General features: G+C 40.8%; 3 protein-coding genes across 4 annotated transcripts; 1 reads left to right on the top strand and 2 right to left on the bottom strand.

The window, feature by feature from the left end:
• Positions 1–653: 653 nt before the first annotated feature.
• Positions 654–5,763, bottom strand: LOC119010286 (GTPase IMAP family member 8-like). Of its 2 annotated transcripts, XM_037082308.1 has the most exons (8): positions 5,550–5,763; positions 5,191–5,325; positions 4,584–4,661; positions 3,083–3,133; positions 2,846–2,896; positions 2,686–2,736; positions 2,406–2,435; positions 654–1,798 (listed from the first exon to the last, which is right to left on the bottom strand). In XM_037082308.1, exons 2-8 carry the CDS (start codon positions 5,234–5,236, stop codon positions 1,071–1,073), a joined length of 1,035 nt encoding a protein of 344 aa, XP_036938203.1. In that variant the 5' UTR covers positions 5,237–5,325; positions 5,550–5,763; the 3' UTR covers positions 654–1,070. The 2 variants fall into 2 exon arrangements, with proteins under 2 accessions (XP_036938203.1, XP_036938204.1); XM_037082309.1 differs by having other exon boundaries at positions 5,191–5,763.
• A 130-nt stretch (positions 5,764–5,893) lies between these two features.
• On the bottom strand, positions 5,894–12,247 carry xrcc6 (X-ray repair complementing defective repair in Chinese hamster cells 6). Its single transcript, XM_037082306.1, has 13 exons — positions 12,111–12,247; positions 11,632–11,721; positions 11,218–11,330; positions 10,361–10,502; positions 9,813–10,064; positions 9,413–9,599; positions 9,036–9,222; positions 8,576–8,744; positions 8,182–8,343; positions 7,918–8,047; positions 7,014–7,114; positions 6,785–6,901; positions 5,894–6,598 (listed from the first exon to the last, which is right to left on the bottom strand). Exons 2-13 carry the CDS (start codon positions 11,702–11,704, stop codon positions 6,399–6,401), a joined length of 1,833 nt encoding a protein of 610 aa, XP_036938201.1. The 5' UTR covers positions 11,705–11,721; positions 12,111–12,247; the 3' UTR covers positions 5,894–6,398.
• Positions 12,248–12,332: 85 nt separating this feature from the next.
• LOC119010287 (desumoylating isopeptidase 1-like) lies at positions 12,333–16,468 on the top strand. The gene is made up of 6 exons (XM_037082311.1): positions 12,333–12,737; positions 12,858–12,879; positions 12,998–13,067; positions 13,211–13,320; positions 13,725–13,847; positions 14,492–16,468. The coding sequence occupies exons 1-6, from the start codon at positions 12,650–12,652 to the stop codon at positions 14,571–14,573; spliced, it is 495 nt and encodes a 164-aa protein (XP_036938206.1). The 5' UTR covers positions 12,333–12,649; the 3' UTR covers positions 14,574–16,468.
• Positions 16,469–17,326: the final 858 nt, after the last annotated feature.

Below are 17,326 nucleotides of genomic sequence, written 5' to 3'. Positions count from 1 at the left end.
GAAATGCTGGTATTGTGTGCAGATTTTGTGCTGAAAGAAAAGGTCGAGTTTTTCTTCAGCTAAACTTATCTGAAAGTCCAATATGTTCCAGTCCCATCCATTCAAAATCAAACCACTTTTCTACAATTGCGTCTTTTTCTCGGGTCGGAGGTCAGGCTTGGAATAAGAACAGCAGACCAGTGGGTGTTATTTTTTCCTTTTACGTTATCAGGCCCATGAGGAACCTGACTGGTCTGTTGAGGGTGCTGTACTGTTATGTTGAACGCTCTCTCTAACCACATGGCCTATGTGCTTTACGAGACTAATTTGTGTTTCAGGTCATAAAAATGTGGGCAACCTCAACTCCACAACAATTAAAGTGGGTTTCCACTGCACTGCACTGGCGACAAACAGTATACTTGTGAAGTAAAGATGCTATTGATATTTCACAATTGAAGCTAGACTGATATTAAATCACAGTTCTTGTTGTACCATATATCAACTTGTCACTGTCATCTGTTGCCAAAATGATGCTTGATGCTTGTTCACACCAACTTAAGTACAGTCCATAAAACCAGCAATTACATTTGGGCTTGTTTATTTAGGTAACGTCTTGGTCTAAATGCTGTTTCAGAGGATCCTGGAGAAAGCACAGAGTAAATTGAACTCTAGTCTCAGTATGACCTCAGTTTATTTTCCCCGTGCCATCTTTAAAGTTTGATAACTCTTTTGAATTATGAAAGACAGGGGAGGGCAAAGCACTGGAGCAGAGCAGGCATATACAAAAGAATAGACAGGTCAGCAAAGGATTACAACACCCCAGGATGGGAAAAATTAAACGTGTATGCGAACATCATAAGTAACCAAAAACACGTGTGGCATGCTGAAAACCAAAAGGCGGCCAGAGGTAGTAAATTCATTGGGACAGTGGTGAACCAGCAGACTGGCAAAACTTCCTCGGCCAAAGAATCACCCCTTGCACTTAAAGCTAAAATTGCACATTTAACACTTGAGTGAATCCGGCCTGCTTATGCTTTCAACACCGGGGCAACTCTGTCACAAAGACCAACAGCACAGTCTCTCTCTCTTATTTACATGTGTCCCAGTTTTCCAGCCAGAGCAGATGACATTTCAGCCATCAGCTCCTCCCTGATGTGGTCCTCCCTCCTCTGCAGCTCGTGGACAAAATGTCCCCTCTGTGTCTTCATCTCCATCGCACGCCGTATCAGTTGACTGCGCATCGCATTCTGCTCCTCCAGGGGGCACCCAGGCCTGTTGTCCACCAGCTCTGGCCTCTGGTCGCATAGAGACAGAGCCTTTTTCAGACCTCCGGCGTCCACGTCCAGCAGCTGTTCTACAGTGCGCCTTCGACCTAGATGGTCTGCATGGGTGAGCACTGGGATGATGTACCCCGCGACCTCGTCTCCAAACAGTTGAAGGGTGGCTCTGATCGCCCGGCCGGCATCCTGATCGATGCCCGTGCTGGGGGCAGGAGCGCGGATCACCAGCAGGAAGGCATGTGGTCCAGGGCTGGTGAGCTGGAGGCTCCTCAGAGCTTCCCTGGCTCTCATGCTGCTCCCCAACGATAGCCCCAAAAGATCTGGGGTGTCGATCACTGCAACCTCTTCACCATCAATTACAGTCCACCTCTTGGTACTCTCCATTAGGGGACCCATGGGTGTCCTTGTCTCACTGTTGCCTAACAAAGTCTGTGCCAGGGAAGTTCTTCCTCCACCGGCGGGCCCCAGAAGGATCAGCCTCAAGTTAGATTGGTTGGAACCGTTGCGGGTCCGGTCTCTGTCTGATTCACTGGATGACCCTGTAAAAGTCACAAGTGTTTATCAGATAAACGATGAAGCACTTTAGAGAAAAAGCTGTGATTCTCAGCCCAGAACAAGCGAGAGAAAGCAGAACCCTCGACGCTGCCCCCAAAACATTGCACCATATTCAGCCCAAAACAAAGTATTCTATGATTGAATGGTGACAAAATGGCAAAAAAAAAAAAAAAAAATCTGTTACAAGAATCTCATTTCACATCAGATGCAATAATCCCTGTACATTGGAGAAAGTAGCAATCTGATTGACAGTTCATTTGTGCAGATCTGAGCTTATGTGCCCGCCATAGAGCCTAAAACAGCCAAAGAGTGATCGTGTAGAGACCCACTCTCGCTTCTTTCTCCTTACTCCTGAGCCTCTTACATGCCAGTCCCCAGTTGACTGATGCACCAAGTAGCCAATTAGATTTCAAATCCAGCAATGCATAGTTTACATCAGTTTTTAAAGCACTAAGATCCAAAAATCATGCAAGTTTATATAGTTTTATGCAGAAGCTTGGGGAAAAATCAGTTTATAAACGTTAAAAAAAGATTATTAGGATGATTTAACATAAAATCTCCAGGAATGGTATCAGGTTCTAGTGAACTGACCTGTGGTTGACTTGAACTTGGAGGAAAGTCCTGATGGAGGAGCAGATTGTAAGACGGTTATTATAGGCCTGTAATTATTACCTTCATCTGTCACTAAAATAGCTCCAGTCCCTTGAGATACTAAATTGCTGTCATGTGTCTGCTGAGTTTCTGAGTCACGTCCTCTGCCCACTCAAACTGTACACTTCTCCTGACCTGTTTACCTTCACTTTAAAAAGTCAATTTGAAGCACACAGTGAAGAGTAAACGACATCCCAGCACAGATGCGGGCAGCGCTCACCTTCGAAAAACCGCCAGATCCGACGCAGCCACTTAAACAGGCTCTGGATCCCTGAGACACAAGACATAGACAGAAAAGTTAGCATCTGGCTTTTTAAAACATAAGTGGTATTTGTGTTTTTATTCCTATGGATGAGAAATGAGGGATGTATATTTTGTACCACGCAGGGTTCCCACGAGGCGACTCACCCAGCTCCAAAGAGCTGTCAGACCTGGGGTAGGAACAACACATGTTCTTGTTCCGGTGATTTTATCCCACAACACACACAAACATGACAGGATGGTAACAGATCGTGAGAGGTGTTTCACCCATTGTATTGATGGCAACCTCAGCTTTGTGTGCTGTCAGCCAAAACCAGACTGTGACCTCTGATTGATCACCCTAAAACTAAACTCACCAGTCAGAGAGCAGAACAGACGGATCGGCCAGCGGATCAGAGCTGGGAGTGCTGCAGGGAAAACAGACCACGATCAGTACGTTCAGATGAATACTGTAAATGTGAAGACATAATCCACGACAAGACAGAACCCTGACTTGCTGATGGAAGCGGCTAACTAAAGGTGAATCTCGAAATCAGAGACATTAAAGTTCCGATCCTGCAAACTGCCCTCGCCGTGCAGATTTCTCTAATTCACTAAACCAGCAGCAAATTATAATTCAAATAGAAAAAAAGAAAATGAGACAAAGTTTACATTTTAATAACATCTCGCGTAGAAGAACAAATGTGGAGGGAAAACAGGATGCTCTCCAGTGAATTAAAAAAACCTTTTGTGGTTCCCGGTGTGTATCTATGTATGAATAATTCATAATGCTTTTTAACTTTGTTATCGTGTCTGCGGCAGTCAGCCCGAAGCCAATTTGTTCCTGTTAGAGACGTGCATCTTTAAAACAGGTCACAAACTCTGTATGTTGTTTGATTTGGTTGTTTTTAAAGAGTGCCTCAGTCTTTTACTAAAACAGATGGGCATTGGTGTTTCAGTAAATGTTAGCTGAGCAGGAGATGATTGTGCATTTGTTGAGAACTAGTTTTAGCAGTAGACAGGTCAGCAGCACATTGCAGTATGTGGGGTTAAAGCAGCAATTTGTAAGTATTATGCCTTAAAATGTCAGCTTAAAAATAATTTAACAGTGACTTACAATAGGATGAATGTTCTCTCATTTTTTTTGTGCTGTATCAGTTCAGTGAGTGGGTAGGACTACAGCGTGTAATGCTGCACTGCAGTACATCACACAGCACCATCACTGATTTTGATAAAACTGAAACATATTTTTCAAAATGTCATCTGATTTTCCCTCTGATGTCCTCCTCTGTCGCTGGATTTCCTGAAGACAACCTGTAACTGCTGCGTACTGTAGCTACAAGTTAACTCTGTTAGACGAGAGGAATCTGTCGGCAGCGCTCCGACTCTGGTCGGAGAGCTCCTGAGAAGGCTGGTGTCTACACCGCTATCACAGAAGTGGAGGAGGTGGGCAACAGTAACGGGCTCGGCGGTGAACAAAAGTGAATGTGAAAGAAAAATAACGCTGACGAGGAAGCAAAGAAGAGAGAAAGTGACAGCTGGGGGCGCCAAAACGCACAAAACACAAATAACCACATAATGTTGCTTTAACTGTATTTTAACAAACATGTTCAGTAAGATGGTGTGGCTCTTTTAGGTGTGTTTCATAACTTTTTGAAGACAATGGAGGTGTAGAGGAATCTGGCCTCATGGGAAGTGCTTGTTAGGAGAATTTTTCATAGGATGTGTTTTAGATGTTCTGTGATATCTAGTTTAGACTTTATCTCTGAGGAGAACAGACCAATCAGTAAGAGAAACAACATGGCTATATGTAAGGGGGATTGACGGTTTTGTATTGTTTTGAATGAGTGTGAACGTGTGTGTTGGTGAGGGACTGACTCTGTGAGAATCTGTAGAGAAGATACCCCACCACAGTGAAAGCTCCCATCTGGACGCTGTTGCTGTTCATCCACCAGCCTGTGGAGGAAAGGGGAGCATGACTTTAGTGTTGCAGTGCTGTACACAACTTATCATGGGGTTGACCTTTCACCCACATGTTAAGTCCAGAATGAAATACTCCCATGAATAATCTATTGTTCTACGCAGGGCTTTGTGTGTGTGAATTCAGGTTTATAATCAAAATAAATGCTTTCATCACTCATTTGATTCAGGATTGGGTCAATACAGGAAACCTAAGCACAGTTTTTTAATATGGCAGCTCACGGAAGCTGTGTAGAGAACTGTTTCAAATGTCACTATGAAAATGTCTTGTTTGTGCTTAGCAAATTAAAACTGTCAAGTCAAAAAGATTCTGCTGCTAACTTGATGTTATAGACTAAATTCTCCACACAAATTCAACATTGTAGAAGTCTGTAACAGAAGTTATTACACCCCTGTTTAAATTAAAATATAAATATGTTGTATGATCTCTATAAAGTAGTGCAGACATCGTTAATGTCTATAGGAACTACATTATGTTCAATGAGTTTTTAAATCGGCTTCTCACCTGCAGCAGCATCCTCAGAGTTCTCCTGTGGACACTGACACTCCATTTCTCTCTGTGGTTGACAGCCGGTAGCCGGTGTAAAGGTAGCAGGAATATGTGACAGCACTTCTACTCAGAACTTGTAAAATAAAGGCCCTAAAAGTTGAACACAACACCCGAGTTGACAAATATTTTGCAGCGTGTATGTAATCATACAAAATCAAATTGAAACTAGTTTCACAACAATGAAAAGCTCCATAATCAGTCAGTTGTATGTATACACATAGCGAAGCCTCAAACCATGCATTAAACGCTCGACATGTGTCGACACAAGTCTCTTGTCCCACAGCAATGTTGAAATGTTCTTACAGCTCCATTACCTGGTGTGTAGTCAGAAAATCCTCCCGCAGGAATGCCATCTACAGTCACTCTATCAAAACCTGACGCAACTCACATGAGGTCAAAGTTGTCTTATGCTCCCTTCTTCCTGCTGTTGTGAAGAAACAAGTTGCCTGTGTAGGCCTGCCCCCAACAGGAATATTGCCCTTACTTTATTCTGCTGTGTGGCAACACAATGCAGTGAATAGGTCCCGGTATGCTGATAATGCTGTGGTCTTATTTTGGAAGGACACACCTTCTTTCCTGCTGCAAGAAGAACTGGAAGTGCAGCTTAAGAAGTGCAGTGTACTGACTCAGGCAGTTATTCAAATAAACTGAGCAGATGTAGAGCTGTAAAAGATTTTGTTTTATTAAAGTAAATGCAAGACTATCAACAGGTGCCATAAGTAGTTAGGAGTATTTTTATGACTATGTTTACAGTACAGTGTATTCTAATGCACACAAGACTTTTTCAATATATTGTTACCCACATTAACCAGTTTTAGAGATCTTGGTTACATGAAAATCACTTCTTTTTTCCATTCAAACATTATTCATGTAATGTGGAACTGACAAACAAACTGCAGACATTAGCAGTGAGCTGCACTGCACCATGCTGCCTTTTAAAAAAGGTATATTCAATCTGGTCAAACACAACAGGAAACCCTTTATTGAACTCTCATCAGTGTCCTGTCTGTCCCAAATTACAGGTCACACAGTGACTTTTAAAACCGTTATCTGCCTTTAAAATGAATTGCAAAATGTACCAGAACTGGGATTGTGGACTGGGCCTGAACACACACTGATCTGAACAAGCTCATGAAGGCACAGTGAGGAGAACCTCTAACTCCTCATGGGCCCAGCCGGGCAATCAAAGCATCTATCAGCTCCTGCTTCTTGGTCCCAGTGGTCCGAACCCCAAACTGTTTACAGGCCTCCTTCAGCACGGGCACAGTTAGCTTTCCCAGGGTGCCGTTCTGCACGTGGGCCCTCAGCTCGTCTTCTGGCACCTCCACTTTGGGCTTTTTCTCAGCTGCGCCTCCGGCATCAGCTGCAAGAGAAGACATTCAGTCAAAAGGAAAGTCTAATTTTTACTGTACCATAGCACAAAATGACCAAAGCAGTCAGAAAAAGTATTTCAAAGTATTCAATGCTGATCAATAATTAGATTCAAATCTCTGGAAATATGGCCTTTTGGGGCAGAACAGAGATATTTAGCTTAGACTCCAGCTCTGACCTGTTTTGCGTTTGGCAGCTGGTTTGCCCTCAGGGTTGTAGTCCGCAGGGTAGACCAGATCTTTAAACTCCTGAGCCAAAGGACCCAGTCGGCTGTTAATCTGCTCAACCTTTGGCACTGACAGAGACAAAGAGAGACAAGACAGTGTGAGACAGAGATGATAAGTGATTGTATCAACCACATGAGGAGTCAAGATCTTTGTTTGCTAGTTTGTATGTCTGCATCTTACTGATGAGGTCCTCTGTTTCCTCTGGAACCATCATATCCAGAGCCAAGGCCTCCAGATTCCTGTAATGCTGCTGGATCACTGGATTCTCAAAGGCCTCACTCCTGTGTTACGTTGCAAAGAATAAAAGATGTTACAGAAAGGAAACCATTGAAATGACCTTGTTGTTATGAACAGAGATAACATTTGTTGATTGCAGATGAAAATAAATGAGTTACCTTTTTCTTTTAAATTAAATGCATGAATAGTATCCCTCTGAAGTGACTGAAGAAACTTACAGACACACTTTTGCTTTCTAGGAATACAGAATTTGAAAATCTACAGAATCATTTTAAACGTGGATGCCCACATGTACATGGTTAAGGAAAACTAAGCTGTTTCTCTGTGTTTTGGCCTTTTCGTACACGTCTAAATGCTGCTCTAGGTCACTAAAACTAAAAACTCTTGCCAGGGTGATGTTATTCAGAAACTCATCACTGGCAAACACAGGCAGAAACGACACACACCCACACATTATCAGTGTTTGTAGCGTCATTAGCAAATGTAGTATGTATTATGATACTGGATGTATTATGATACTGGAGTATTTGAGTTTGTACTGTGGCAAAATGGATGTCAATTTGCTTATATTTAGAAAGACAGAAATGGACACTGACAATACAATGACTGAAAAGAGTGCCAAAATGGCTGTTGCATTGTACAATGTTTAACAGACAAAATACCATTTATCAAAAATATTCTGTGACAAGCAATCACCTTTCCCTCCGTCATTCATAGTATTTTCTGAAACTAAGCAACTGACCAGAGTTTACAGTCCCCTCCCTGTTTATCGTGGCATGCATGTATGTCCAGTGTACGTGTGGACTAGGACTAAGACTTCTTTAAAGCAGTGAACATGTACAGGTACCTGTATTTAAAGCGCAGCTTGGAGACGATCTCCTTCATCTTGTCCACCTGTACTTGTGAGGCAGATGGGCACTGGGGAGGATCCAGAGTCCGCATGTCGTCGGCATATGGCAGGAAGATGACGTTAAAACCTGATAGAGGTAAAAGAGGTGACATCCGCTTTTGAAATTTAATTGGCAAAATAAGCTGAAGTTTTGCTATAATATGCTACACTTTGGAGAAATTAAACCCAGTGGAACTCCATCTGAGCTCAGTAGTGTGTTACCTGGTGGTGTAACCTGTACTTTCCCCTCGTCCACCTCTTCTTTCTGTGGCACCAGGGCAACAAATCGAGGTGTGTAATTTCGGCGAGAAACACAGCGACACAGAGCGAACACATTCCTCTCACTGCACTTCTTCATCAAAGCAGAGAACAGACACGCACTGCCTGCATGGAGAACGCAGCATACATTAGAATAGACACAATACATTAGAGCTCAAACAGACAAGACAGAGAGGTTCTGCTGTTCACTCATGGTACAACATTTTAAAATAACAAAACTAAAAAGCATCCATGTTTAAAAGCAGACAACACTCAAGGCAAAATATCATAAACATATCAACTGATTCTTCCTGTCAGGTCTGAAGTCAATAAGACACAGGCAGACAAACAGTGCTACCTTTCACTTCACCCTCCTCAGGATAGAGGAAGACAGCAGGTCGGATATGGTGGTGAATTTTGAGCTTTTCCATCGGTTTGAAGCCGATCAGAAACAATCCAGGATCTTCAAACTTCCTGATGGCGTCCACCTCGTCCCTCTCCATTACTATTTGCCTCTTACCGAACGTCTACAGCAGATGTGCAGGAGACAAAACAAAAACACTGAATTAAATCAGATAATGACAGTGATGCTGATCATTACTTGATTTTCAGTAAGTCTTGATCTGGCTGATGCATTTTTCTGCTAAGATGTTTGTCATCATGTCTATTAGCGGGTAATGGAACATAATTTCATGTATTACTGGGTCATTACTACACTGTGTAACTTAAAGAGTCATGTAAATAAAAGTTTAAATCTTTCTCAAAACACACTTTGATGATACCAAATCAAAAAGAGCTTATAATGAGACTGCTGCTACCTGGGCTTTCTTTATCTCACTGGGCAGCAGCAGGCTGCCTGTCTGGGTGTGGAAGGTTCGAGTTTTGCTATGGACCGGCTCGTTGGTTTCCCTGTAAAGTCTACAGGCTGATGGTTTCCTAGCCGAAACAGCTGTTGAATAAATTCCCACAGCAACGTTTAAGCCCTCACCCAGACACAGGTTTAACCTAAAGATGGCATAGAAGGTGTAAAGAAAATGACAGAGGAGGGGTTGAGTGATTCAAAAGACACAGAGACAAACCACAGTGGATGAAGAAAGCAAAAGACTGGGTGATAAATCATCTGCAGGATTCAAGACAGTGTGAATAACTTTTAATCTGCTTAATCTGGAAATGCTAATGTGTCACCGATCTCTACCTGGCCTGGGTTCGCTTTGTCTGCTCTTTGGCCCACACCCGCTTCTGGAGTCCCTCCAGCTTGTCACTAGGCTCCAGCTGCAGTCCCAACTCGCTCTCATCCTCCGGAGGACTTACAATGTCACGAAAAAAGCGTGAGACATCGAAGCCACCCGGTTTCATCAGATGCAGTAAGTCTATGACAACACCTTGGAGAGAACAAATGAGTCAAGAAAGTCCATAACATACAGGCTTGGCACAATAAAAGCTGCAAAGTTCACATTTAATGTGAAACTGCACCTGTAGCCTACTTTTAGTCTGCAAAACTGAAATTTGCCAACAGAGTTTCTGCAGCCTGATTAGATTTTCTAAACTGGACTACAGGTTTTCCTGAGAGATGAGCAGCCTTTGCCTCCACATACCAGTCTCTTTGAGGTCATTGGCCTTGGTGCGAGCCTGTCGATCCTTTGTATTGTCGCCCCCATGTGGTTCATCCCTGCAGGTGAAGATCATGAGCCGCTTGTGAGAGAGGCGTAGCTTGATGTCACTGTAAAGGTTGGCACAGCACCACAGGGCGTCGCCTAATGATGTCTCTCCGCTGCCCATGGTCTCTGCTGCTAGCTTGGCACCTTTTTCTCCCCGGAGAGCGTCTATTTCCTGCACTCGCTTTGCACCTATGGAAAATAAAGGATTGACGGGCACATGTGAGAGTAAAGATGAGGAAAAAAGAATGAACAGGGAAGTAAGAGCAATTTTAAACATTACTAAATGCATTCTGATCTGCGAAGGCTCAAAGAATTCATTGCAGAACTTTCTCACAATGCTTACATTTTAGATAAGTCATGCATTGATGTATATATTCACTAAAATCATTACATTGGTCTTTTTTTGGGTGTGCTTACTTTTGTGATATAACATTTGTAACTAAAAAATGTTGGTTGGTGTTTGTTTAAAAATTGCAGCATCTTACCAGGTTCATCAAGGTCATGGTACACGTAGACGTGCTTGAATGAGTTCCTCGGATTTTTGCTCTGCTCTGTGCCGTAGAAAACTAAAGCCACCAAGTCCCTGTGACTTCTGATGATCTTCTTGGTGTAAACACTGCGCAAAACCTACAAGGAGACAACACAGACATGATCATTTCTCATGTAATTTCAGTCAAAACATAAAGTCTTAAATACTTTTGTGAGGCTTATTTACACTTAGAAATTCTTAATCCAAAAAACTGGACTGGCCTGTCAAGATAACTTCTTTTATTATATTCTATCTAACTATCTAACGACATTATTGTCATTTTAATGCCAATGATTTGATAACAATATATCATAATAAAGCAAGTATATCCTTTTAGAGACAAATTAACTTTTTAATTCTTGAAAATTAGACACTGGAATTAGCAGATACTGCATCCAAGCGTTATAATGCTATCATGTTGGCTAAAATATCCATGACATTTTAATGTAAACTAGCACAAATGTAAAACAATGGGTAATATGGAGATAAAAAATTATGGTCATACATACATAAAAACATACATTCATAAGTCTATAACATGGTAAATGGTAAATTATGTGGTAAATATAACATATGATAGATCAATAATCTAATTATCGTGACAGGCTAATTGACTCAACTTTTACCTAACTTTTGAAATAATTCCAGCACATTTCTTGCAATTCCCAAACATATTACAATTGGAACAATTACCCAATTCAATTTACGAAAATTTCCAGTGGTTGCAGTACAAGGATGGCTGTTACATGAACCAAAGAGGCAGTACACTACAGAGACAAAGCAAAAGACAGTAAAGATAACTGGCCATCTTACCTGCATGGTCATGTCAAAGTTGGAGGGCTGTCCGTCTTCTCCTTTGACAAACATTTCCCTGGAAGCATCAACCAGGAAGACCAAACTGTCTCTCCCTGTCTTGTAGTAATCTCCTGAAAAGACACAGAGCCTGGTTAGTTGTTGTGTAACTTTAATGGTTCAGACTACGCCCTAATGTATGGTTTTAAAATTGTATCTGGTAAAATCTTTAAATCTGTATGTTAAATAATGTGTTAAAAACTGTAGTTCACATACTTGACTGCATGGCATGCAGAGTTAAATAAAGCCCTCTAATTGGTAAAATACATAGAGTAATGATAACATGCCATGCCAAAATCAGAGTTGATTGAAGGTGGCGAATAATTTTGACCAATTTGCACTTCACATGAAGTAGTGAGGAGGCTTTAATCTCACCTCCAGATTGCTCTCCTTCCTCCTGCTCTTCCTCCTCATCCTCATTCCGGTAGTATGCGTTCCACTCTGCCATTTGTGCAGCTTCTGGTTCTGTCAAAGGATTCAGCAGTTGAACAGGATGCAACAACAGTAACATTAAGTTGGTTAGCTTGAATAATACCTATACTTAGCTACTGTAACAAATAGAAAGTGCCTATTTCGCCCTACAACAATAAGTATGCATAAGACAGTCATTTCTGACAATTAATAATGTTTAATGGTTATATTAGTTATGTTCATTTTAGGTGTTAACATGGCCAGGGCAATGTCTACGTTAGCAGGCTAGCTTAGCTTGTAATTAGCCACTGTTCGTTCCTCAGGTATCTTGAGGTAGCATATTTAAGAAATCTTTCTGACAATGAACGCAAACTTTGTGGATTAAAAACATTAAAAAACATGAATGGATATTTATTTGTTGTAGGGGCATGCAGTCAACTTACGGTGGTCTGCTACTTTCTGCCCACAAGTCCGGACTAGTTTCAATGGCTCGCGCGTTCAGATACGTGAACGAGCACGCTGAAAAGCGTACTGAGCGGCACGTCGTCTATTGGACGTTTGTCTACAAATCTAAGATACTGACCAATCGTAGAGAGGTGGGCGGGGTTTGTTTCACAGAGAGGCTCGACCCCGGAAGAATGGACGCTCGCTCCTCCATCATGATGTGGATGCACTTTTTGACAGTCATGTTATTGTTTACAGTGAGAGAGTGACACAGCACCCGGCGTCCTCGGCCTGTTTCTAGTGGATTTGTCTTCGCTAACGTTACTTTATTTCCTACGTTCAATGTAAATAGTCTGTAGCCTGTGCTTGTAACAATTCAACGATAAGCTTTTAATTTTGAAAGTTATTTTGAAAGTTTTGTTTGCTAGCTACCGGTAAGCTAGCTAACCCACCGGTCAAGTCTTGTTGGATGTGAGTCAGCTAACTTGACGCTAGAGTAGCTGCAGTTGTCATTTTGAACAAATTCCTTTTTTTAAACATGGACCAAACCGACTCTTACCCAGCGCTACTGTACATTTACGACTTGTCTAAAGGCATGGCCCGACAGCTGAGTCCTGTCATGCTAGGTAAGTTTATGAAAATAGCTACCTGTTGGTCTGACTCGTGGAGGCCGGAAACTGTGATCAGACCTGTAACACTTCAATAAGTCATTCTGACTGCGCTCTGTTTTTTTTTAATCATCGCAGGGAAACAACTTGATGGAATTTGGTAAGTACAGTTTATTACGGGCTTATTTTGTACAAGTCATCTGACGATTCAGTTATCTATAGTTAACAGTTTTCAGCGGTTTGGTTTGTATTGTTACACGTGTTTTGGTGTCTTACAGGCACACTGCTATTGTGGTCCATGGAAAGGAGTATTTCTATGGAGGAGAGGGTATCAGCAACTGTCCACCTGTAAGAATCATTATCATACCTTCCTCAAATACAAAGCACATGCAATATTACTAGTCCTTTGTCACATTAATTAATGTAAAGGAAAAGTATCTGATCAACAAGTGTTTATCAAATGCAACTAAACAAGATGTGTTGCTTCCTAGGGTGGCACTCCGCTGGGTGAACCAGACTCCATCGTGCACCTTGGCTCCACTGAGGTGACTGCAGAGCTCTTCATGGATTACCTGGCTTCACTGTCAGAGTCCACATATGGGTAAGTGTTGACCACACTGATTTAGTGAAATAAAAACATTTGTGTGGCAAAATGTGTAAATAAGATAACCTACAGCGTTTTAAGATGTTTATGCCAGGAAATTGCCCCAGATGCCTGTAAGAATTACACGCCAAAGTGAATTTTCATTTTGGCCTGTAATTCTTGTAGAATAAAAAAATGTACTTTTTCTCCAAGAGGAACAAAAAACGAACAATCAAATAAAGAAAGCAGGACATATTTAAAGTCTCACACTTCACAGTTCTTCCTGTTATCTCTCAAGATGTTCCTATCTTGTCTTTTCCTGCTCGCCCACCCATCCCCACCCTGTCGGGCCTCTCTGTCTTTTCTCTGAAATATGTCTGTCTCATTTCTTTCTCTCTCATCTTTTTTCTCCTTGTGCCAAGGCGTGACAAGTACAACGTGTTTGAGCACAACTGCAACGTTTTCAGCAACGAGGTGGCTCAATTCCTCACTGGCAAAAAGATCCCATCGTACATCACAGACCTTCCATCTGAAGTTCTGTCCACGTGAGTTCACTCAATTTAATAAGTGTTTCAATGATCTTCCTTTTTTTCTATCTGTCTTTTCTGAATCTGTAGTTTAGCTATCTCTGGCGATGCAGCAATAGAAATGTTGAATTCATAATATTGTAGTCCTACATATTTTCTGAATAGCTGATCATTTGGAGGTCTGAAACTGCCAAGATAAAGATAAATTAATAAATGACCTTATAAATTTGTTTTCCATTAAATGCACCAAAATGAATATTGAACATAAATGTAGGCATCAATTAATTTACAAAATGGCATGAAATAATATTTCTGTTTTAATTGCTTCTGTATTTATTTATCTTTGTATTTATTCTATTAATTTTACCATTTAAATGTGCATTTATTGATGAAGTTATTAGTTTGAAAATTTCTGTTTTATATTTTTTGCATTCCCCCCATTTATTTCCCAAAACATAAATACATACACATATATACCTCCCCGTGGAGGTGACACTTAAACAATATTCTATTGCAGTGAAATATTGATATGATACTAAAAAAAATAAATAATATTGATATTTTAGTTACTGTAACATTGACACCTTTCTTTTATATTTCTTCCTGGTCTTTCCTTGGTTTGCTCAATCAGTCCTTTACTGTCTGCTGTGTTTCCTCTTTAGGCCTTTTGGCCAGGCTCTCCGTCCATTGCTGGATTCTGTCGTCATAAGTCCTGGAGGCAACAACATAACTGGACAGCGATAGATGGGGCTTTGCTCATTAAAGTGAATACTCTTGTTTAAGGGTTTTGGCAAGAGTGCGTGACTCACCAACAGCCATCATTCAGACCCTGATGACACCTGTGGTTTACAGGTTGATCTTTGCTCTAAGTCACTTTTCCAGCTAACCAGCCATCGTTTGGACCGTCTTCTCTCTTCAGTTTTTCAGCCATTCAGTTTCTTCCCATTTTGCCTATCTGAAGTGTGCCAGCCACTGGGGCCAGGGGACTTAACAGGTAGTTTCTATTCTGGTTGAGATAATCAAGTGCGGCTATGAGTTTTTGTGTGTTTTATATCATTGGTGTTCTTTACCTGGTTCGGCCAAATAGTTAATCAGTATATCATCAAGATTTGTATTAAGAATTGGTATTTTAGAGGATGTGTTCACCCTTTTACACAGCTGTGCTCTTAAGAAGCTTTTGAAATATGACTTTGTCCTTTACTTGGGGACTCGGGGATTTAAAAGTGGGTCAAAATTGAAGGACCAGTCCAGAAATGAATTGATATGTACAAATTCAGATACGAGAAGGTAACATTTTTAGATGCTTAATATTTAAACATATAATAATTAAGATATGTTGTTTCCTTGGTATATATAGAACTTGGTATATAACTTGCTTTTATCTTCATCATACCTCAGCTTTATCATACAGCCTTGTCTCTCACCCTCCTTGTCACCATGTAATACCTCTTATAAGATGCTAGTTTCCCCCCCAGCGCCACCTTGTGGTCATATGGGCTCCTGGTTTTAGAGCCTCCCTTCATTGTGAGTAAAGCTATTTATTACAATTTATCACAATCCTCCTGATACCTGTCGAGTTATGCTTCATTTTGTGTTTCTAATGTGTTAACAGGTCTTGTAAGTTTTTTTGCACTCCTCTACATGTGTTACTTTAAAAGCTACATTACTCTATCTGGATCTGGATCAGAATACACACACATACTCACTGAACTGTTCTCTTAATCATTCCGCTTTTTAAAGTTGTGTCATTAAGTGCTTAGGGTTTCCCCTGTGATGATTGACATGACAGGACTGCACTTCAAAGGCAAGGCCAGAGTAAGGAACAGTTTAAATGATGAGTACAGTAAAACAGTTCTGCTGGCCTTTCTTTGCATTCAGTGTTTTAGATATTACAGTTTAACCAGATCTGAAGGGTGTACACACGTGTGACCTCTGAGATGCTTCACTCAGGAACATCTACATCGTACTGTGTGCGCAATAGTACAGGACCAATCATTTGAACATCTTCAGTTACTTCACTTGCCAAGACTTAATAAAGTTGAAGTTTTGTATAATTTGTATTTACTGGCATGGTAAATATTATATACAGCCACAGCCACTTACCTGTTTTACTGCAGAGCCCTTGATCCCTCCTTAAAGAAAAACATATATTGTTGATGCCATCAGTGTCTTTACTCTGAAGTTATTCTCGTGTCAGGACAGTTAACTTCCTGAATAGCTACCTTGAAATCATTAACATTTTTAGTATACTTGATGTTTAACCGAAATCCTGTGCTTACAAATACTTGATCAAGTTTAACAGGTTAAAACACATGAAATGATCTTCCATTTTTATTCAACATATGGCCTCTAAAGTAACTTATAATTATTTTGAATTGGACTGTATAATGATTTTGTTTTATTTCTTGCACTTCAGTGAACTTGTTTGACAAAATGCCTGTTCTAGATAAACTGAACTCCCCTTTTAATGACCTGTCATACTGTGAAACCGATAGAGAATTAACATGTTATTTATAACAACTTATAACTTGACAGGGCTCATTAGTACTAGATGTAATTGGTAGTACAAGGTGCACGTTGTGAAATGTGTATGACATTAAAATATCCTTTATTATTAAAATTGTTATGCTGTGAACTGATTTGTGTTGAAGAACGGCTCATAACCATTCTCGCATTTTAAAATGACTACAAAAATGCAAAGCATAGTGAACTGTCATTTGAATGAGTGCGGATTAGTAAGATTTCAGGAAATCATCCTCTCTTGATTTTTGTTCATGCAGTATGATGAACAGCCACAGGGGGACACTACAGGATCACTTCAGTGGTGGCAGGTTGTTGATCCATCAAGGCAACGCATAAATCTCGAGCGTGTTTACGTTTGTAATGTTGATGGGGGAATTAGTGGTAACTGGGACATGTTTGTGATTTGTTGCTGTTTCATATACCACCTGGGAAAATGTTGCATGAGGGTCCGTGAGATCAGGAGGAGCTGCTGATGGTGAAACCACAAGTGTGCTCACAATCTCCTGTCAGTGATCACTTGTAATCATAGCAGTGGTTTTGGAATCAATTCCCATCAATGACACACACTATTTACTATTAACAAAGAGTTGGAGAACTTTAATCCATATTGTCTAATTATGATGTTTCACTCGTTTGCGTGCTCCCACACAGAACTTCTCTTAAAGTTTTTGACTTAAGGAGGTTGTTGGTTCAGTGTGTTCAGCATTTAGCCAAGCCCGTTAATGTCTCTCGGTATTGTGTTTTACCCAAAAGAATCAAAGATCCAACATTTCTCTGACACAAACACAAGTCAAACAAAGCCTCAATGGAATTTTTACAATCTTTAATATTTCATCTTCAAAAGTGGCATCAGTTACTAAACAATCTCCTGCAAAGAACATTTCTAGAACATTTTGGGTATAAATTTGTTTGTCAAGTACAAGTACGTACTGTATTTACACATTTTTGCTACATACTGTATATCACACCAATAC

This window comes from Acanthopagrus latus, chromosome 20 (assembly GCF_904848185.1).
Source record: "Acanthopagrus latus isolate v.2019 chromosome 20, fAcaLat1.1, whole genome shotgun sequence".
NCBI lineage: Eukaryota > Metazoa > Chordata > Actinopteri > Spariformes > Sparidae > Acanthopagrus > Acanthopagrus latus.
This window is presented reverse-complemented; position numbering and strand designations above follow the sequence as displayed.